At 41.9% G+C, this 22,876-nt stretch overlaps 1 protein-coding gene across 1 annotated transcript in view; it reads right to left on the minus strand.

Moving 5' to 3' along the window:
* The window catches only part of ZSWIM6 (zinc finger SWIM-type containing 6), a 175,474-nt gene extending 155,276 nt beyond the window's left edge, over positions 1 to 20,198 (minus strand). The window contains exon 1 of the mRNA XM_081131842.1: positions 19,544 to 20,198. Within this exon, the coding sequence (XP_080987968.1) occupies positions 19,544 to 20,183 (640 nt within the window). The 5' untranslated portion in view covers positions 20,184 to 20,198. The remainder of the gene's footprint in view (positions 1 to 19,543) is intronic.
* Between the last annotated feature and the right edge of the window lie 2,678 nt (positions 20,199 to 22,876).

A 22,876-nucleotide genomic window follows, 5' to 3' on the forward strand; every position in this document is an offset into this window, starting at 1 on the left:
TCTGAGCCAAGTTGATAATTAAGTTATGAACTAGGCAGAGAAGAGCATTCCAAGCAGAAAAAAGAACATGGGCACAGGCAGCTAGCAGGGCAGCTTGGAGGCAGCTGAAGGGCAAGTGAAAAGATGTACAAGAGGCAGATGGGGGTCCCGGCCAGACCATGCCAGGCCTTGCACACGCATGGCTTTAGTCCTCTAACGAAAGAGGAAGCCGCCAAAGATTCTGTACGGGGAGAGTACAGCTAACATCAGCCTGGCTACAATATGGATTTTGCAGAGCTGATCCCTGCCTGCCCCAAATTTACGAGATAATTATTACAACTCTTACAAATATATGAAAGTCTACTTACTCACGTGTGTGTACATACATAGAAAAAGGAAACATAATTGGAAAATAAACACCTCTATGGTACATAGTAGAAGTACAGAAAGCCCATTAATAGACCTTTAACTGGAGAGCTAGAAAAGAGTGTGGAATGGGTAGGTAGTCAGGTCACATCAGCACAGCTTTCAAGGGTAAGGACTTAGGAGATTACCCAAAAATAGAATTGGGGGGAAAAAATTACACAACCAAGATTTCAGTTCATAGTAAGCTCTAAAAATTTCACTTGAAACCATTTTTCTGAATACTTTATTTGTAAATCTTTAAATCAGGGGAAATGGGTTAGTCAACCCTTTTTATTGATTCAAGTCCCCAAGAGAAAAGAAATGTAGATCTTAATAAACAGTAATATGACTTGAGAAATTCAGGAAATGTATCTGCAACTGAGTGTTTTGTCTCTGATTCCATCTTCTACTTGGCCATGGTAAATATCCAGGGAAGCCCAGACACTAAACTCCAAGTGACTAAGTTAATCCACAAACTGTCCATTCTATTCCTGAATGTCACTAAATTGATCTTAGCCAGGCCCCTTTCCATTGGGCCGCTTCCCACTTTATAAGGAGAATAATTCTAGAGTTCCAAGCGAAGACAAAACTCATCAACCATTAGGGTCAAAAGACAAGGGAGGCATTAAGACATTAATACTATAACATATTTTATTGAATAATATATGTTCTGTTTAGCTGTACTAGATCAGGCAACAATTATCATACATAAAATATTAACAGATTAACCTATAGATGGGGAAATTTAATGTTTTAATGATAATAAGACAGACTTTTCTGAAACAGTGTGTCCCTTCTGATTACAAAATAAATACATGATAATTGCAGGGTTTGGGGAAAATATAGAAAACTAGAATAATAAATGAATTAAATTAGGTAAAACTGGAACATTGCATAACAATAATATATTTCCCCTTTGTGTAACTGTTTAGAATTCAAGTATTTTCATGTATTCCCATGTGAGTTTCTTAACAGCCTCATGATAGAGGTGACAGAGGTATAATTATTCCCATTTTATAAGGACTCAAGGCAGCCCAGAGCCAGTAAGTGGTCTGGCAACAAGTACACAGGTAGTAAGACAAGACGCAATGAAGGAGACTCTACTCTCCTGATGGGCTAGGCATCTTCTCCTAGCTCATGGCCATGTGATTAGCAAATGACACTCACTGAAGTGGCTAACTGCAAGTACCTAAAAAGAGCAGTACCTGTGAACATCAACCATTTTTTGAACAAAAAATGTGCAAACAGAATTGTATCATCAATGCAAGCATATGCTAAAAAACAAACAAAAAAAACCCCTTAACATTAAATAAGGATAAAAAAAATGTATGTCTTTAAACTGTAAAAAAAAAGGGGGGGGTGGGGCAAAGGGGTGGAGGAGCATGATGGGACACATCACAATCAAACCGATGGATACTGAGAATCTTTAATTAATTGCTTCCTTTTGTTGTGAACAAGAACCAAGACAGAAATATATTTCCTATCTAAAAGAGATTGAATGAAGCCACCTGATGAAGGCCAGAGATTAAGCCATCTCCTTTCAGCCTCAAACAAGTCTTCCTTCCCTCCCTTCCTCTAGCTCTCTCCCTACACACAGGTTGGAGTGTGTGTGCATGCAAACACAAGAATATAATGTTAAATGATTTATTAACTGCCCTCTTCTTTCTTAAAAATAAGATAAAAACCTTATAGTTTATCATCTGAACTGGAATACTTCTAAGAGTAAAAGAGGTGACTTATTCATAATTATGACAGAAAAAGAGACGTAAAGCAAGACTGACTAGGCAAATGGGAACAAGTGGGTATCCAGTACCTGAATAACCCATCCCTGTCATGAACCAAACATTAGGAATACACCCTTATGGTTAAATTACTGTTCAAAAAACTGGTTGGTATATCCCATTTTATGAAAAACTGAGTCTTAAGAGAAGCCTACCTCAAGGGAAAGTCATCAGTATTTTGTAGACCAGTTTAATAAACCATTCCTATTAATTAGCCAATGTCTTTTCACAATGTGTGAGATCTGTGGGATACTTTGAAATTACATGTGCTTTGCAAATCTGGGGTGGGAAAGGGCTAAAAAAACCTAATTAAATTTATTTTTGCCCGTTCCTTTAAAAAGTGAAATATCAGATAAAAGGAAAAGCAATCTCTTTAACCCTCAAAGGTATTTACAATTCAAAGTTATTTTCTTGAGCAACCCAAAGTACTGCTGTTCTACACAGGAATGTCCAAGTTATTTTCTTAGAAGTTAAAATTATCTAATTTAAAAAATTGTTTTCGGTGGCTCAGTTGATTGGAGCACTGTCCTGTACACCAGAAGGTTTCGGGTTTGATTCCCCATCAGGGCACATACCCAGCTTGTGTGTTCAATCCCCAGTTGGGATGTGCGTGGGAGGCAACGGATCAACGTCTCTCTCTCTCTAAAATCAACAGAAATGTGTTCTCGGGTGAGGATTAAAAAAAACTGTTTTCAGCACAGCTTTTTGGCCAATACTGTTAGCAAGTTAACAAGCTTGAAGAAAAAGTCCCCTCAATAGGGACTGCATTGAATCCATAGATTGCTTTGGGTAACATAAACACTTTAATGATGTTAATTCTTCTGATCCATAAACACGGTATATGCTTCCACTTGTTTGTATCTTCCTCTATTTCTTTTTTCAATGTCCTATCGTTTCCCAAGTACAGGTCCCTTAGCTCCTTCGTTAAGTTTATACCTAGGTATCTTTTTTGTTGTTGTTGCAATGGTAAAGGGGATTGTTTTTATTTTCTCTTTCTGAGAGTTCATTACTGGTATAGTAAAATGCCATCAATTTCTGGATATTAATTTTGTATCCTGCTACTTTGCCGAATTCTTTCATTAAATCTAGTAGGTTTTTAGTGGAGTCCTTAGAGTTTTCTATGTACAATATTATGTCATCTTCGAATAATGAGTTTTACTACCTCCTTTCCAATTTGGATACCTTTTATGTTTTCTTCTTTCCTGATAGCTGTGGCTAGGACTTCCAGTGCTGTGTTGAGTAAGAGTAGTGAAAGTGGACATCCCTGTCTTATTCCTCTTCTCAAGGGAAACACTTTTAGAGGTTTTTTATTGTTTGTTGTTGCTTTTTAAAATATATTTTATTGATTTCAGAAAGAAGGGAGAGGAAGAGAGAGAGAGAACATTAATGATGAGAGAGAGTCATTGATTGGCTGCCTCCTGCACGTCCCCCACTAGGGATCAAGCCCACAACCCAGGCATGTGCCCTGACCGGGAAATCAAACTGCGATCTCTTGGATGATAGGTCTACACTCAACTACCAAGCCACACTGGCTGGGCAATTCTTTTAGTTTTTGCTCATTGAGTATTATGTTGGCTGTAGGTATGTCATATATGGCCTTTATTATGCTGAGGTATGATCCCTCCATTCCCACTTTGCTAAGAGTTTTTATCATAAATGGGTGCTGAATTTTATCAAATGATTTTTCTGTGTCTATTGATATGACATGTGATTTTTATCCTTCATTTTACTTATGTGATGTATCACATTTATTGATTTGTGAATACTGTACCAGCCTTGCAACCCCAGAATAAATCCCACTTGGTCATCGTGTATGATCATTTGAATGTATTGCTGGATCCAATTTGCTAATATTTTGTTGTGGATTTTAGCATCTACGTTCATCAGGGATAAAAACAGTATGGGGTTTCCTCAAAAAATTAAAAATGGAAATGCCATTTGACCAAGCGATCCCACTTCTGGCAATATATCCTAAGAATCCTGAAACACCAATCAGAAAGAATATATGCACCCCTATGTTCATAGCAGTGTTATTTACAATAGCTAAGATCTGGAAACAGTCCAAGTGACCATCAGTAGATGAATGGATAAAAAAGCTGTGGTACATTTACACCATGGAATACTATGCAGCTGTAAAGAAGGATCTCTTACCCTTTGCGACAGTATGGACGGACCAGGAGGTTATGCTAAGCGAAATAAGCCAGTCAGAGAAAGAAAAATATCACATGATCTCACTTATATGTGGAATCTAATGAACAAAATAAATTGACGAACAAAATAGGTCGAGAGATATGTATGCATGGAACAGACTGACAGATCTCAGAGGGAAGGGGGGGGGCAGGCAAGAAGAGATTAACCAAAGAACTTATATGAATATATATAGTCCACGGACACAGACAATAGTGTGGGGAAGGCCTGGGGTGGGGTAGAGGCTGGGTGGAGGGGGGGAAATGCCGGATATCTGTAATACTGTCAACAATAAAAAAATAAGTTTTTTTAAAAAACCCCTCAAGTAAGTTAGAAATAAACCTCACATGGTATCTGTAGAAATGTATTGATGATGATAATAAACCAAATCCTAAAAACTAACCTGCTTATCTTGTGGTCATTTTCCATTCAAAATACCTTTTAGGAGACTAAGTTATGCAACTTGGATTCAGAAAATCAAACAGAAATTAGAACTTGGAGCTACTATTTTCAACCAACAGAATTTCATCAGCACCCACAAAGATTGGCATATAACCTAAGTCTATCATTCATTCAAGTGACATTTCAATGTCCACTATATACACACTACATAATTAATACTATTATAGTTGGCTGGCCTGGATTTAAAACTTGCCAGTATTTTTTTATTCAATCTATCAGATTCACTTCCACTCCAAAAAGGAACTTTGTACTTATCTTAAATACTCTGATTCTCATCCCAAAAAAACAAAACTAGACATTTGGGAAACTCAAAATGACTCTAACAGTATGTGGCAGAATATTCTTACATTTATTTTATACCACTTCATGTTTTGAATTCTTTTATAGCCAACTATTGCTCCCTCTATCAAAGATGCTTAGAAACCTGCAATCCTACAAAGAATTTGATTTTCTGATTTCTCATAAGAAACTGTCCCTCATTTCCTACAATTTTTACATTAAAGATGAGCTCTGCCCTAGCCGGTTTGGCTCAGTGGTCAGAGCGTCGGCCTGAGGACTGAAACGTCCCGGGTTCCGTTCCAGCCAAGGACACGTATCTCGGTTGCAGACTCAATCCCTGGCCTCAGTCAGGGCAAATGCAGGAGGCAACCAATCAATGTCTCTCTGTTGCATCGATGTTTCTTTCTCTCTGTCTTTCTCCCCCCCCAACCCCCCCCACCCACTCTCTCTGAAAAGCAATGGGGAAAAAAATATTCTCAGGTGAGGATTAAAAATAATAATAATAAAAGATGAGTTCCACATTTGTGCTCTTGAGTTTAGAAAAGGCCATAATCAGACAGGCAGTGTCAGTCTCTGCAACAAACCCTACCTACTTTTACTGGAAAAAAACTTGATTATCTAAATGTACCTGGTTTACCATTATATCTTTTTTTAAAACAGTATGATGGTTCTAGATTTCTCAAGTAAGGCTTCTTGAAATAGTCAGAGCATAGATTTCTCTAGATTTATTAAATAAGGCTTCTTGAAAGAGTTGGGTTCAAAGCTTAATTTTAAGTGTTTAAAAAGGCAAACCTGCCCGGCCAGGCATGGCTCAGCGGTTGAGCATCGACCTAGGATCCAGGCAATCGGGGTTCGATTCCCGGTCAGGGCACAAGCTCGGGATGCGGGCTTGATCCCCAGTCGGGGGCGTGCAAGGAGCGGTCGATCAATGACTCTCTTACATTGATGTTTCTATCTCTCTCTCCCTCTCCCTTCCTCTCTCTGAAATCAATAAAGATATATTTAAAAAATAAAATAAAATAAAAGCAAACCAAAAAGGAGAAAACTAGCTGTTCCACAATTCTAAAGGATCAAAGATGGAAACATCAATTCAAGAAGTGAATTTTTGAAATTAGCCTTTTAGAGATACAATATTCAACACCTCCCAATACTACCATAAAATAGAATGTCATGCAGTGAACTTTCACAGATTACATTCCGAACTGTCACTATCTTTAACAGGAAGAATGGAGGGGAAGGGAGTAAGTAAAAAAAAATAAGTTGTTATATAACGACATTAAATAAGCAGCCCAATGAAATAATAAATTCCTAAAATGAAAGACGGGGAGGAAAGGAACCCTCTATATTTAAACATGACTACTTGAATTTGTGCTTTCCTGAGTTTAACCCACCACCACTTAGCTCATCACTACCACATTCCTTTCCCAGACCCAAACATATACACACACAGGTTAAAAAATACAAACCATATCATTATGTGTCAAAAGATAAATGTTACAGAAGAGCACAGAAGTCTCATGACTTACCAAAATCAAAAGACAAGCCACTGCTAAGCAATGAGCGACTCATACCAATTCAAACCTAATACATACACTGAATTTTTAATAAACTTAGTCACTGATCTGATATCACCAGCTTTTTTCCTAACAAACCTAATATTATAAACTCTACAAACAAATTATAAAAAATAAGCATGAAAAATCATGGATGAAACTTAAATTACTGTTCAAACAAGAATGTTTTAAAAAAATCTGTCCATTTTAAAATAAAAGTACTTTGCCATAAATTGTTAAAATACATAGTTTTTAAAAAACTTTTTCCCACTGCAATAGTCGTTTTTAAAAGCAAAATGCAATACTATCCAGTACTTTGGAATTTCCTGCTATTTATGAAACAGCTTAGACAAAATACCTTTTTAATACATTGCTAAGGAAGACCCATGAAAACCGCAAAGAAACTGCTCTGGTAAGTTCCAATAAGAAACATCATTTGAGCACTTTGCTTATAAAGGTTCTAAACAGCACTAGTCAAACTACCTTCTGGGCTTTGGTTTTAATCAAGCTTGTTAGTTAAGCTGGAGCTGACATCTTTTACATGACTCACCTAAATAAAATCTATATTAAGGATCCAAAAGATAGTCACTTACCTACTACCATCCAGTAGATTACAATGTTCTATGCATCATACTAAATTTTATACCACACACACCTATCTGCAGAAACATACATACATAGATCAATGGATCTATCTCCAAGCCACTTTTGGAATACCTACCATAACCTCTAACTACAGAAAGCTACCATATGGTATAATTACTACACTATGATGTAATTCAATACACTTGATACTCTAGCAATACTCTTTCACTAAGACATTCTGATTACATTTCCTAATTAAATTTTTATTTTCACCCTAAGAAATAGTCTTAGATCAGTAATAGCAAGCTGCTCAACTTGCTCTTATCTGCAAAGTAAGCATCTCATTTTAAGATGTAAAAATGTAAACTCTAACATCTGCCTCCTGTAAGCGATTAGACCAGCAATTCACCTTCCACTAATCTCTCACCTTACATTTTCTAAAATTTTCTTTTCAATTAGAGCTGACATTCAATATTATATTAGTTTCAGGTGTCAGCATAGCGGTTAGACATTTATATAACTTACAAAGTGATCCCCCTGACAAGTCCCGTACCCACCTGACACCATACATAGTTATTACAATATTATTGACTATATTCCCTATGTTGTACTTTATATCCTCACAACTAATTTGTAACTACCAATTTGCACTTCTTAATCCCTTCACCTTTTTCACCCAGCCTCCCAACCTCCTCCCATCTGGTAACCATCAAAATATTCTCTGTATTTATAAGTCTGTTTCTGTTCTGTTTGTTCCTTTATTTTGTTCCTTAGATTTTACATATAAGTGAGACCATACAGTATTTGTCTTTCTCTGACTTATTTCACTGAGCATAACACCCTCTAGGTCCACCCATGTTGTTGCAAATGGCAAGATTTCATTCTTTTTTATGGCTGAGTAATATTCCATTATATATATGTACCACATCTTTATCCAATCATGTATCAATGGATACTTAAATAACTTCATATCTTGGCTACTGTAAATAATGCTGCAATGAACATAGGGTGCAAAATTAGTATTTTGGTTATTCTTGGATAAATATCCAGAAGTGGAATTGCTGGGTCATGTGGCAGTTAAATTTTTAATTATTTGTTTTTGATAGGGCTGCACCAATTTGGAATCCCACCAACAAAGCACAAGGGTTCCCTTTTCTCCACATCCTCGTCAATACTTGTTGTTTGTTGATTTATTGATGAGGTGTGAGGTGATATCTCATTGTGGTTTTAATTTGCATTTCTCTACTTAGTAATGTTGAGCATCTTTTCATATGGCTATTGGCCATCTGTAAGTCCTCTTTAGAGAAATGTTTACTTGGGTCTTCTTCCCATTTTTTAATTGTATTGTGTTTTCTTCACCTTATGCTTTCTTATTTCACAGACGTGAACTCAGTAGAATTCACCCAATAGCTACCTTAAAGACAAAGTGAGAGGGGAAAAAATCAATTTGATTCTATTTCTAGTTATTTTGGCCAATTATTTTGTTCTATCTTAAGAAGGACATCAGATCAATGCACTAACTAAATGTTGCCCTGCAACCCAACAGATCTAAGTACATTACACCACTATTCATTGACTACCATCCTTATTTCTATTCATATTTAGTGTGGTCCATGGTACACCAAAAATCATCCCTAACCTACCCTCAGCTTTTCTGTGTACCACTATGGAAAGAATATAAATATTGTTATTCCTACCAGAGTCCCTTCCAAAGATACATATTCACAGTTTACTTCTTTCCAAAATTACTCAAGAACAAATAAAACATGTTCTTCTTTGTGAATACAACTGATAATCAAGTAAGTCCTTAAGTTTACACATGCATCTAAAAGTTTGAAACTCAATTTGCAAATATAACCCACATAATACCGGCTCTAAGGTATACTAAATCCAGACCCAGGTACTGACATTTCAACCAAAACTTAGCTGCTTCCTACAAGAATAAATAGAGGGCTTTTTTATTTGTTAAGTATATTCCTATAGCACTAACTAAACCTAAACACAGACAACTTTGTTAGCAAAGGGAACACTGACAACTGCAGGAAAATCAGTATGTGTTTTTTTCTTTAACTGATGACACATATAATTATATAAACCAATTCAGACTCCACACTTCAACAGCAATGGCAATTTTAAAGATGCCCAAGGAATATTAAATTAATCGGGCAAATTTCACACCTCTTGGTGCTGCCACAAAACCAAAATTACTGAGCTGCATGTAAGTCTTTCTCCCATCTAAAATAGTTATAGCAGTATGACTACTATCAAAAATGAATCCCTTCTTTAAAAAAGCAAAAAACAAACAAAACAACACGTACATGCATTTTAAAAAAGGAGAGGTAAGTAGAATATCACAGCACAGAATATGTCTGAAAATTAGTTTCGTTTGATACCTGAAAAGTTAGGTTTTGACACTTGCCAGCAGTCCCACAACGTGCTGGCTATGTGCCATCATGGCCTGGTGCCAGCCTGATATAGAGCCAGGCTAAAAATAGTAGCCAAGCAGCAGAACACACTGGTCCTTGTGACCTCAGTTTTATTTCCCTAAATCAAGGGAGGTTGGAGGGGAGGGGGCAACTGCAGGGAAAGAGAGGAATGGAATACATTCTCTCTGTTGGTACGTCTACCTCTTCCAATTTCTTGCCTTTTTTCCTACTTTCCTTTTACATCTCTCTCCCCCCATTCTATTCTCCCATTCCAAAAATGAAAGGGAGAGAGGAAGAGCAGGGAGGGAGGGAACTGAAGCTCTCAGGCTACTCCTTCTCCTGCCCTCAAGTCTCACTTGATTCCACCATCATCATAAAGCAGCCATTGTTCATTTTCAGTCCTCAGCTTTACAGGTCTAAAGAAAGTATAAAACAAAAGTTAAACAGATGATAACTGAGGGAGAGAGATAATTGAAGGAAGAGAGAACTAGTAAATGATGGCAAGAGTACAAAATCTTAAGTGCTAAAGAAGCTTAAAGAATGCTAAGGGAAAAAATGAAGCTTAAAGAATGCTAAAAAACAAAACAAAAAGAAACAGGGTAAACATGTAAAAAGAAGTCCTTACTCATATACAACAATCAATTATAAACTTCGGACTTGAGTTTTAAAGGTTTATTTTATGAAAAACACTTATAAAATTCATGACCACCTTCTCTGTAGAAATGAGTTAACATAAAACAGTAGCAGGGATGCAAAGGTTCAGCAATAACAAACACAGTGTCCTACCTTTGGACTTCTGCAGGCCTTTACCAAGAAAGACCAATAGCAACACTGGAAGAAGCTCCAGTCTCTGCCCTTTATACTGAAATTATAAAATACCTATAATTCACGTATAAAAATGCTCATCACTGTCAGCAAGTATTTAATAGGTACAGTACAACGTGGCACATACAGCACTCTAAATTGTACTGGTGTAATTAAATTAAGTACAAAAATTCAAACCTTGCTTCTGTAAACTCATGCTATCCTCTTATGCGTATTTTCTGTATAACACCTTCCAATATTATGGATCTGACACCATTTAACAATGAAAAATGCTTTCAGTAAACAAACTGTTAAATAAACCAGGACCAGGCAGTATGTCACCTGAATTTTAAGCACATTAATTCACTAAATGAGCTTCCAATTTATCTGATTAGCTTATTCAGTTAGTAAGAGTTTCAATGTACTGGCAGGTTCTACTGCATCCTTCCAATTAACATCCTTTCAATAAACTCTCTTTTTCAAAGAATTTAAATCTTTTTACCAGCAATAAGAAATAGTGTAATTTTTAATCATAACATTTAAAAAGGTGCTTAAATGAGATAAAGATGTAATTTCTTTAATATACTTTGAAAAATTACCTTCACTGCATATATACCACAATTAGACCTAGCCTACATGTTATTCCTCTTTCAAAGTTAAAAATGTCTGACGGAAGATGATCAAAATCACCCCACACAACCATCCTCCAAAGCTGAAATTCACTCATAAGAGGCATTTTTAAAATACAGGTTTTCAAGTCAAATTTTAAAAATACATGCTAAAAATCATAGCTATGAATACAATTTAAAATTCTGGCCACAGTGAAAGACATTCTAGAAAGGAGCAAGAGACTATAAACTTAAAGGCGAACCTTCTTTAGGTTCATCTTCTCTAACGATGATGCATCACAGGCAGTATTAGACAATAGGAGTATACAAGACAGGCCGTGTCTGGCTGCATAATTTACCAGCCTGTGTGACCTTGAGCAAAAAGTTACTTGCACTTTTTTCCTATGCTTCAATCCCCTCATCAGTAAGAGATTAATAAAAGTACCTCATAGGGCTGTTAAGAAATATAAAATGCTTGGAACAGTATCGGGCACATGGTTAAGTATGATGAAAGTGTTAACTGCAATTATTACTATTAGTAAAAGTTGTTGCAGTAGTATTAGGAGGCTCACGGTAAATCATGTTCACTCAGTGAAAAAAAAGCCCCAAATCAAAGAGGACTTTAGAGAGGTTACTAAGTTTTGAGGCTACCTCAATTATTTGAATGAAGTGCATCTAACAGGTTATGTGTATACCATTTACTGGCGATGAGGGTGGGGGGACACACAACACTGAAAAACATACAAAAACAGCTCAAATACAGACACTACTGGATAAGTTTTCATAAACACTCAATTCAGAGCAGTCTAATTTCTTACTGGGTGTTCACTTCTGTTGTTCTGCAAAAGCACTTTAAACTTTCAGTAAATTCTTTATTACATGGGTGCATGCATACTTTCATGTATAATCACATAGCTGTAATACAGTTTCACACAGTTAGCAATCATAACTAACTTTTCCTGAACTTTAATCTCATTTTAGAACATCTTTCCAATTTCCAAAAATGTCTACAAATGTTTTACATTACCATGTATTTAGTATGCTAGAATCATTGCTTAACTGAAGCCATCAGAATGTGATCTAAAAATTAAAATACTGTCTAGAAATACTTTTATAAAATTCAAAAAAATGTTAGCGAAACAGTCCAGTCAATTTACATTCAAGAATATTGTTCACCCAGCCAGAGTGGCTCGGCAGTTGATCATCGACCTATGCTCCAGGAGATTGAGGTTCGATTCCCAGTCAGGGCACATGCCCGGGTTGTGGGTTCAACCCCCAGCAGGGGACGTGCAGCAGGCAGATCAATGACTCTCTCATCATTGATGTTTCTCTCTCTCTCTCCCTTCTTCTCTCTGAAATCAATAAAAAATATATTTTAAATGTGTTTAAAACAAAAAATAAATATATTGTTCTTCTACCCTGGCCAATGTGCTCAGTGGTTAGAGCATCTGCCCATGCACCAAAGGGTCCTGGGTTCAATTTCAGGTCAAGGGCACATACCTGGGTTGTAGGTTCGATCCCCAGACCCTGGTTGGGGTGCATGTGGGAGGCAACCAATTGATGAGTCTCTCTCATATCAATGCTTCTCTCTCTCTTTCTCTCCCCCACTTCTACTCTCTCTAAAGATCAATGGGAAAAAAATATCTTTGGGTGCAGATTAACAAAACAAAAAATATTGTTCTGATTTCTAAGATTTTTCTGAGTTACCAAACATTCCCACGAAATTAAGAGGCAGTCGAGTAGTGAAAAAAGAGACACAAAATTTAACTTTGCAAATTACTCAACATGTCTGTGCATCAATTTTCTCATCAGCAAAATAGAAGCTGAAATTGATGTCACCTTTTCATCTCTAAAATCTACATAGCTCTACAAGTGGATAACAGCTATCATGCAGGATATTTTATAGAAACGGCTTCTCATCTGTTAGCATATTTTGTTTTAAGAAGAAATGGAACAATGCATCTGTACACTGGAATATGTTTGAGATAACTATAATCAAATGACAACTGCGTTCATTTATTCCTTTTCTGCTCACTTTTGACCATTGAATTAGTTACAAATACATAAATATATGTAAATGTATGTTAGCTGACACAAAAATAATTCTCACTTAAGAATTCCACAAATAAAAAAACCGCATACCCTTAGCAACAGAATTCACTTACTATCAGGTAAAAGTCAATCTTTAAGTTCAAAATGAAAAGCAGTTTGTACTGCAGTCTCTCCAAAGCTTGCATGAGCTACCTTTTTCAGATGAACAAATAAAGGAACCATCCTATTTTTTAAAGAACTAAAAACCATGTACAAAGCGTATTCTCAGCAGAACACAAGGCACTGAAAGCAAAAACTGGAAAGATACTCAGATTTTTTAAACAAATATAACCAACACACTTTATTTTTGAGACTCTGGCTAGGACTGAGAACAAGACTCACTTCTCATGGGACAAGACTATGTAACATTTTTCTCCAAATTATCATTTGATACTGGTTTCTCAGAAAGAGCTGGAGAGTCTTCCCATCCATTTGAAGGAGAAAACAGCTCATGTTTCCTAATTTACAATAATCCCTAAACATTGAGTTACGATACATCAAAAAATTAACAAACCAAGAAAATTAAGTTAGGTGTTTTTTATTTAAGAAAGTACTGTTCTTAAAATTGTATCATAGTTATTTGAAAGGTAACTAAAAATGGTTTTGTAGGTTCCATGCAGTTTAATACCATTTTTAAAACAGTTGCCAATAATCTGTTCTGCTTCTAAGATGTTTTACTTATAACCTGCTTTCTTTTCTAGGATATCTGTCCTCAAAACAGTTGAAGGTCAACAGCAGTTCAAGTTTAACGACTGCCCTATAAAAATTTCTAACGTGACATGAGTTTGTTTTATCATACGTATATGTAAGCAAGTTTCCTAAAGTAAACAAACTCATTTTGCATCATTGAAGAAAATTGATCTTCTAACACAAAAATATAAAGCACGTAAGCATGTTGAATTAATATAGATCCAATCGTGTAAATTTTTTTGTTTAAGAATAGTTTATTGACTTTTAGAGAGAGAGGAAGGGTGAGAGAAACATGTGAGAGCTCAAACCCATTGCCTCCTGCACGCCCCCTACCAGAGATGGAGCCTGCAACCCAGGCAGCACATGCCCACACCAGGAGTCAACTGGCAACCTCCTGGTGCACAAGACAACACCCAACCAACTGAGCCACAACAACCAGAGCCAATCATGTAATTTTTTAAAGGGATAGCTTTCTTAAAAGAAAACATCAGTTATTCCTCCACTGCCATTCTGTTCACTGAACATATTACTAGCTGAAATCACACATTCTTAAGAAAATCAAAATACTCAAAGGCCAATAAATTAACCTTAAATAAATTAGCTGATTAAAATTTTTATCCATCTTAATTCTAGTAATGATCACCCCTTTTACTACCTTGCCAACCCTAAAATATAAAATTTTAAGTTATGAATCTTAAAAGACCGTAAGAATGTGTTTACCAAAATGAAAAAGTAATCAGCAAAAAAAAAAAAAAAAGCTACTCATTTTAAAACTTATCTATTTCCTTCTTATATAAAACCTGTTTTGTTTTGATTTTTTTTAAATTATTATTTAGTCACAAATAAGGAAACTGTGTTTCAAAGCCAAAAATAATTGAACTACACCAGGTCTTCAGAAAGAGGGGGGGACACACCCCAAAACAAAAAGTAGAGCCCGGCCGGTGTGACTCGGTGGTTGAGTGTCAGCCCATGCACCAGGAGGTCACCGGTTCAATTCCCTGCCAGGGCACATGCCCAGGTTGTGGGCTCAATTCCCAGCAGGGGGTGTGCAGGAGGCAGCTGGTGGATGTTGATGTTTCTCTCTCATCAACATTTCTATTTCTCTCTTCCTCTAAATATCAATAAAAATATGTTCTAAAAAAATACGTGTGTGTGTGTGTGTGTGTATATATATATATATATATCCCTAGTTGGCTCAGTGGTTAGAGCATCGGCCCATGGACTGAAGAGTCTCGGGTTTGATTCCGACCAAGGGAACGTACCTTGGTCGCAGGCTCAATCCACGGCCCTGGTAGGGACATGTGAGGGAAGCAACCAACCAATCAATGTGTCTCTCTCACATCTCTCTCTCTCTCTCTCTCTCTCCCCGCCCTCCACTCTCTCTGAAAAGCAATGGAAAAAATATTCTCAGGTGAGAATTAAAGAAAAATATATATATATACACACACATATACACATATGAACTAAAAACACAAGAATAATTTTTCTAAGATTTTTATTACAAAAATATATTTTTAGTTTTAAGAAAAATCCAACCATAAGACAGGCATAAAATGAAAAGTAAAATTCCTCACAAAACCTTGTCCATTCACTTAACTGCCTTTCTCCAAAGATACCCACTATTCAATGATTGCTCACGTAGCTTTTCAAGACATTTTTATGCATCAATATGCAAGTCTTTTTTGTTTTAAACAGAAATTGACCATATTATATGAACAAATGGCATGTTTTTAAATGAAATATTCAGGTCACCTTTTCTCGTCAGTATATGTAAATCTACTTCACTTTTTCATGGTTGCATAGTATTCCACAAATACTTTTTTTAAAATTTAGTTTAATATGTCTTTATTGATTTCTGAGAAGAAGAGAGAAGGAGAGAGAGAGACTGAAACATCAATGATGAGACAGTCATTGATTGGCTGCTTCCTGCATGCCCCCTGCTGGAGATCAAGCCTGTAACCCCAGCATGTGCCCTGACAGGGAATCCAACCTCCATCTCCTGGATCATAGGTTAATGCTCAAAAGCTAAGCCATGCCCTGTCCCGCTCTGAGTACTTCTTAATCAGCTCCCTTCTGACAGAAGCGTAGACTGTTTCACCTTTCAGTATTGCAAACCAAATAGCAATGAGCATTGCTCACTCAAGGAAGCAGCATCCTCTTCTCACACCTCCCCAACCCATTCCAAGTACTGCCTACCCATCTTGCTAGTTTTCGGCAACGTGGTAAGATTAAGATAGCATATTATTTTTACTTGTGAGTCTATAAAAGAGTGAAGATGAGTTAAGTTTAATCATGTGCATTTCTTTGTGAAATGTGTTACCCACTTTTCTACTGGGTTATTCATCTTTTTTTAACCAATTATTTGGACTTCTCTGTTATCCTTTAGTCAAACATGTTACAAATATTTGCCCCAGTTAGCTGTTTAACTTGGTTTATTATGTTTTCAGTCCTACAGGAATTTTTAGATATGTTTATGCAATTCCATTTATTTTCCTTTGTAATTAAAATTTTAGGTCATATTAGGTAAGTTCTTTCCCAGGCAAAATTTTGGGGAAATTTTTTTAATGTGACTTCTAAATCATTGCTTAAATGATATCAACAGTATTTACATACAAGCACCTTCAACGATAACATATCATTATTTAACAAAAATAAGTAAACTACTCTTTCTTCTAAAACTTCCTAAAATCAGCCGATAGGGAACTCTGCAACAATTAAACACTGCTTATAACTACACCACACCAAAAGTCTATTTTTTTTTTACTCTGAATATCTCCTTAAAATCTAGGAGCTGAAAAATAACTAACAAGTATGTTCAATTTCTGCAATGTCTCAATTCTCTGTCCCTCAATCCTTCAATAATCTTCAACAGTGTAAATGTAAAAAGTAAAGTCCAACAACTAGATTTTCCCTATTGTAGTTACAATTTAGTCATCTCTACAAAAGTCAATAAATACTCCTTATACAAACAACTTGTAATTTTGCAATACCAGAAAATTGCTTATGATGCTATCAACACCGTACTCTGTTCTGTTTCATTTCAGGTCCTAAAGTGAAAGAGTTCTACCTCAAATCACAAAATTGTAAAATAAGCCTCCTGACTTAGTATACCAATTCAAACCACCACTTAGAGCTAGATGGTTAATCTAACTACTCTCTCCATTCTCCATAAAAAAAAAATAAAAAAATTCTGGTCATAAGTTTTCTATCTCAGTGCCAGCTGCCAGGCATTTAACAGCCTTCTATCTCTAAGCTGACTGGCACAACAAGTAATACGACTTAGAATTTAAGAAAACTGGCAGAACTGGGGGGGGGGGGTATTTTCCACAATTTCTGCAACACTTGTTTAGCAAGTATGTGTTTCCAAAGGGGTGGTCAAATCTTCAAAACTGTAAGAAGCATCATACTACTTCACATGAACCAATGCCAGGCACTCCATTCAGTGGTCTCCTTCCCCTTTGGGGACTATTCAAAAAGTTAGCATTTTCTTTTACAACTCACCCAGGCCTCTTCACTGATGAAAGCAGGCAAAGCCCACGCTGTGTGTCTGTCTCCTAGAGAAGATTGCATCTTTTATTTATCACTCCTTGGCTTTATTTTCACAGTGAATTCCTGGCTTAAATGCAATCAGCCAAGAAACCCTCCCTATGTGCTCTCCTGTCATTCCTCATTGCTTGCAAGCAGAATCAAGCACAGAAGGGGAAAAAAAACCCCCAAAACTCAACGCTGCCAGCCAAGCCATAAAAATTCACAAACTCTAGTTTGTTATACTGAGAACCCATAGACACCTTCAATCCGTTTCAACCGGCAGCAGGAAATAAGAAAAAAGGCACAAAAAACAAAAAACACAAACAAAAAAAACTTGAAGGATTGTTAATTAGATTTTTTTAAAAAGGATGGATGGGTAGCCTCAAAAGTTGAACACCCTCTAAGACAGAAGGAAAAGGTGCCCAGACTAGAAAAGGCAACACTAGGGGATGCCTTTGGAAATAAATGATCATGCAGAAAAATCACATTTGCAGATTGCATTAGAATTCAAATTAACCAGACAGGATTAAAACAAATCTGAATTCTCTCTTGGAGCCCCTATCCAGACTCCCACCAAACCCCCAAAGATAAGAATAAAAGGAACTGACTACGGAAAAAAGAATTAAAAAGCAGAGACTGTGATGCTTCCAAGCCTCTCCCCCATGCATTAGGTACCCGGTTCACCACAGCAATCTGGGAGGGGGTAGAAAATATGCCATTTGCAATCAGGAGAAAAATCCGGGGAGGGGGAGTTTCACTATAGCATTGTTCTTTTCAGTCAGCTCAAACATCCCCCATCGCTATGGCTGAAAAGGATATCTGGCCAGAAAAAAGCACACACACACGCACACACAAACAAAAATTAAAAAAAAAAAAAAAAACACGGGGGGGGCAGGGAAAGCTTTTAGACTCCGTATCTGAGAAAACTCTCATGGTCTAACAGAGAAAGGAGGGCTGTACGGCTTTAAATCACAAGTCCTTCTCTTGCCTTTGTCAAATATCTTCTACTTTGCAAGCCCTGAAAAGAAATAGAGACTCTTTTGTTTGGTTTCTCCTTTTCGGAGGGTGACAGAAAACTGAAAGGGGCACAAATAAACCTGAAAATGGGAACAAAGTGCGGGGTCGTGCCCGGCTGCCAGGCGGCCGCGCCGGGAGGGACGCGGGAGCCGCCGCGGAGCCCCTCAGCCTCGCGCCCCGGCAGCCGCCGGCTGCGAGCGCAGAGCCCGCAACTGCCCCCGGCTCGCACCGAGCACGGCCGCCGGCCACCCGGCGCACACGGAACTCAGGCGCAAGAGCCCCCGGCCCCGCCGCTGCCCCGAAGAAAAGGGAAGCGCAAGCCGCTCCTTCGCGGGCTCGCGCCATTTGATTCGGGGTGTCCTGAGGGCGAGAGATCCCTCAGGAGAGGGTCCAGCCCGCCGCCCCTCCCGCCGGCGTCGCTCTGAGACGGGGGAGACGCGGAAGGGAAAAGACACGTAAATCCCCGGGCGGCCACGGAGCTCGCCCGGGCCAGACCAGACGCCGCGGCGGCCCCGGAGCGGCGCGGCCGCCAGCCCGTCGAAGCCCTAAGAGGAGCGACCGCGGAGTGGCCTTAAAATGTATTCGCCTCCCCTCAAAACGAAGGGGCGGGAGGGGAAAGACGAGAAAGAAAGAGGAGCGAACGACAGACAAGAGGAGAGAGGAGGGAGAGCCCAGAGTGCGGCGGGGCAGCCCGTTCGGCCCCGGCCGGCATTGTCTGTGGGGCCCGCGCCCCCTCCCCCGCCCCGCACGGCCCCGCCACACACTCTCCGCCGGAGCCCGGCCGTCAGCCCGCGCCTTTGTCCACATCCACCCCTCAAAAAAGGCGAGCAGCCCTCCAGGACGTGCTCCCCGGGAGGAGGGCGGGGAGCGGAACGGGTCCCGAGCACCCGACACCGACCCCGCCGCGGGGCGCGTCCTGCTGATTCATTTCCCACTCGCGCTGGCCCGTCCGGGGAGACAGGGGGCGGGGAGGGGCGGGGAGGAAATGGGCGCTCCGCTCGGGAGGACCGTCCGGGCCAGTGAGGGCACCGAGCGGGGGTGCGGGCGCACGCCGCGCTGAGGGGCTGCTCCGCGGAGAAGGGGCAGGCGCCCCGCCCCCGAGGGACTGACGGACGGACACACGGCCCCGCGGCAGCTCCGTGACTCACCGACTTGCAGGACGTTGTCGACGCAGCCGCTCTCCAACAGCGCGATGCCCCGGCGGAAGGGCAGCCGTGTCTCGTCGCCGCCGTCCGCCGTACCGGCGGCCCCCACCGACGGGCTCCCGGCCCCGGCGGCGGCGGTGGCGGCCGAGGTGGCGGCCGGCGAAGACGAGGAGCTGCCGCTGCCCGCGCCGCCTGCGCCGCCGCCCGCGCCGGCGGGGCCGCCGCTGTCGTCGCCGGGGCCGCCCGCGGCGCCGCTGCCGGTGTTGAAGGACGAGTACATGCAGATCTCCCGCTCGCTGCGGGGAAAGGACCAGTAGACGATGCGGCGCTGCACCGGCTCGGGGATGCGCTCAAAGCGCTCCTCCACGCGCTGAAACGGCCACTTCTCCGCCACCTTGCGCGCCGCGATGTCCAGGAGCGACTCGGGGCTCTGGGTCTTGCCCGGCGGCAGCAACCCCAGCGCCGCGCCGCCCCCGCACGCCGCTGCAGCCGCACCGCCCGCCCGCGGGCCCGGCCGACAGGCAGAGCTGTAGCCGCCACCCGCGCCGCCGCCGCCGCTGCTGCCCCCGCCGCCACCTCCGCCGCCGCCCGGCCGGCAGCACAGCCGTTTCGCGGGAGGAGGCTGCTGTCCGCGCTCCGCCATGACCGCGCCGCTTCTAACCCGACAGCGGAAGTGCCGGGACCCTATAAACGGCACAAGGAAGCGCGACACGCACACGCTGTCGCGACGCCACGCTGCCATTTAGGGCCCGCCGCTCCTTGTATGGGCACAAGAGGTGGTGCCTCCATCGTGACGTCAGGGCTGAGGCGGGGCACTGATAGGGGGACCTAGGGCGAGGGGCTGGGCCTATGCAAATCGCTAGGCTCAAACATAAATAGAGCACTCGGCCGACACCGGGGTAGCGGGGGTGGCGGGGTTGGGTGCACGCTGGGCTGTGGGAATGTCAGGCTGCTGTGATGCGGGGGGCGGGGCTCAGGTGGGGTTCCCGCGGGAGGGGGCGGGTCTCCAGACTTGGCCCCAGGTGGGTGGGTCTCTGCGAGCCCTGCTAGTAACTTCCCCTTAACAATTCCCTAGCTCCTTTTGATGTCTGGCAAGTGAGGACGCGCCTCGTGGGTCGCAGCGGGGAGGAAAGGGGAAATGGAGGCTGAACCCCGGGTGGGGTCCGGGCTAAGTGGGGGGCGGGGCCTGCAGGCAGAGGCCCCACCCCCCCGTCAGAGCCTGCCCGCCGGGGGAAAAGCCTCTGGGCGGAGGAGGCGCTTTCAAAACAAAGAAATGCGGCGTGGAGCCCAGGGGACGGGGGTGGAGAGGAAGGCGGAGGAGGTGCGGCTGCTGCAGCCCGGCTACCCGCTTCCCCTCCAGCTAGCCCGGGGGAACTCCCCCCACCCCCAGCCGGGGTTGCGGCGGCGCCGGGGAAGAGGGAGGAGGCTGCGCTCGGCGGCTGTTTTCCAGTTCACTTTTGCAGACTCCGGTAGGGAAAGCGAGCGCCCGCTCCGCTGCCCCGCCTCGCTGCACCGCACGCAGCTCCGAGCCCTACGTCCGCTCTGTCCCTGTGGCTGGGCTGGGGGGCGAGCCAGCCAAAGTGTCCGAAAACGCGCAGAGCGCTCGGAACCTACCCCGCAGCTGGGAGACCGGCGTTCCGAGCGGGCCGCAGCCGCCCCGCCCTTGCGCTCCCTCTTCCCAGCCTGAAGCTGGGGAACTTGAACCGGCTCTCGTCGCCCCCGCGGCCTGGCCGCCAAGACACCGCTCCGGGCCCAGGGTGCTCCGCACTCCGGTTGGAGGGTACACCCGGGCAGTGGATTTAGCAAACACACCTTTGTGAGAACACATACCAGGGGAGCGCCCGCACAGCCCAGCCGGCTGCAGACAGCGCGCCCGGGACGCTCGGCGGCGGAGGGCGGCTGCGCACTCAGTGGGCACTTAGACCTGCGTGGCGGCTCGGCACCCGGTGCCCGGCTTCGGGGAGCCAGCGTGCTCGGGATGCGCGCCGCGCTCTCTGCGGTCCTGGCGGCGCCCGAACGGCCCGTTCTCCCCGGGATAGGCAGCTTGGGGAACAGGCGATCGAGAGCGACTGAAGAGCGCAGCTTGCTGGTGCGAGTGAGCCGGGGAAGGAGAAGCGAGTACCGGGCTGAACCGGGAACCCTGCGGACATTGTTCTTCGCACTCGGCAGAGCTCGGTCAAATCTGGGTCCAAGCCACGGACCTACTTAGCACGTTAGAGACATCTTTACTCTTTGCTCACCTATTTTTACTGAAAACCGTGTTACTGATACTATCGCTCTTGTAGAAGACGAACCGCGTCTCCTTTGGCACTTTCTCATCTTCTAAGGTTATTGGCTGACACCTGCCTGTCTCGTTGCCTGAATTTAAAGGAATAGAGCGCCTCCGAGTTTTAAAGAAAATCGCCCACTCAGGGCCAAGGCCCTGGAGACCTCGAGCTCCAGCTCTTGGCTCTTCCCCTTTTAGGCCTTACCAAGCCTCAGGCTGCAGGTCCCAGAGGGACGGGACGCTGGCAGACTTTCCACAGCAGCCTTACTTGTTAGGAAAATTTTGGTGACATGTTTTTGTATATCCCTCTGGTATTTTTCTGGGCACCTCCTCAGTGCTTAGGAAAAGGCCTGGGCAGGAAACTGGAAGAATATCTTTATGGCACATGACTGAGGGAAGGCTTTTTCTTCCAGTTGTACCATTTCTGGACCTCTTAAAAATAATTTTTTAATTTTTAAAAAAATATACGTGATAGGAGTGCAAAGTCGAAAAGTAAAATACAATTTGGGCTCTATTCTGTCCTCTAATGCGTCATGATAGGACTTAGGCTTGTATACTCTTGTGTAGATTTCTAAGCATTTTCATATATATACACATGGACTCACTGAACTGGAAAGTTAAAGATGACAAAACTGGTGCCCCCAGACAGGGTGACTCATTCAGGGTCATAGGAAGTGTTAGTGGAAGAAATTAATTCATACTGAACAGGAAAATAGACATCTTTGGAAATGCCTAACGTTTAGAGACCTCGATTTTGTAATGAACCAAAGAGACTGGATTTAAGTAAGATATTGTCCGACTATGGAGGGATTTAGTTTAACTCTAATTTAAAGACAAATCAAGAGCCACCAGCTCAGCCTGACCCAATTTTCCCCCTCTGTAGTCTCTTCCACTAAGACCACTCTCTCCCTCTTAAACTGTACTCCTCCCTCTAGTTTCCCTGACACTCCTATCTCTCTAACATCTCCAACCTTTCTCTGTCTTGTTTTGGGGTTTCTCTTCCTCCAAACTGTTCACCCTGCGCTACAACCTATCAGAGCCCTCTTCTCAATTTTTGGTGATCCTCCCCT

This window comes from Miniopterus schreibersii (assembly GCF_964146895.1).
Source record: "Miniopterus schreibersii genome assembly, chromosome: 3".
Taxonomy (NCBI): domain Eukaryota; kingdom Metazoa; phylum Chordata; class Mammalia; order Chiroptera; family Miniopteridae; genus Miniopterus; species Miniopterus schreibersii.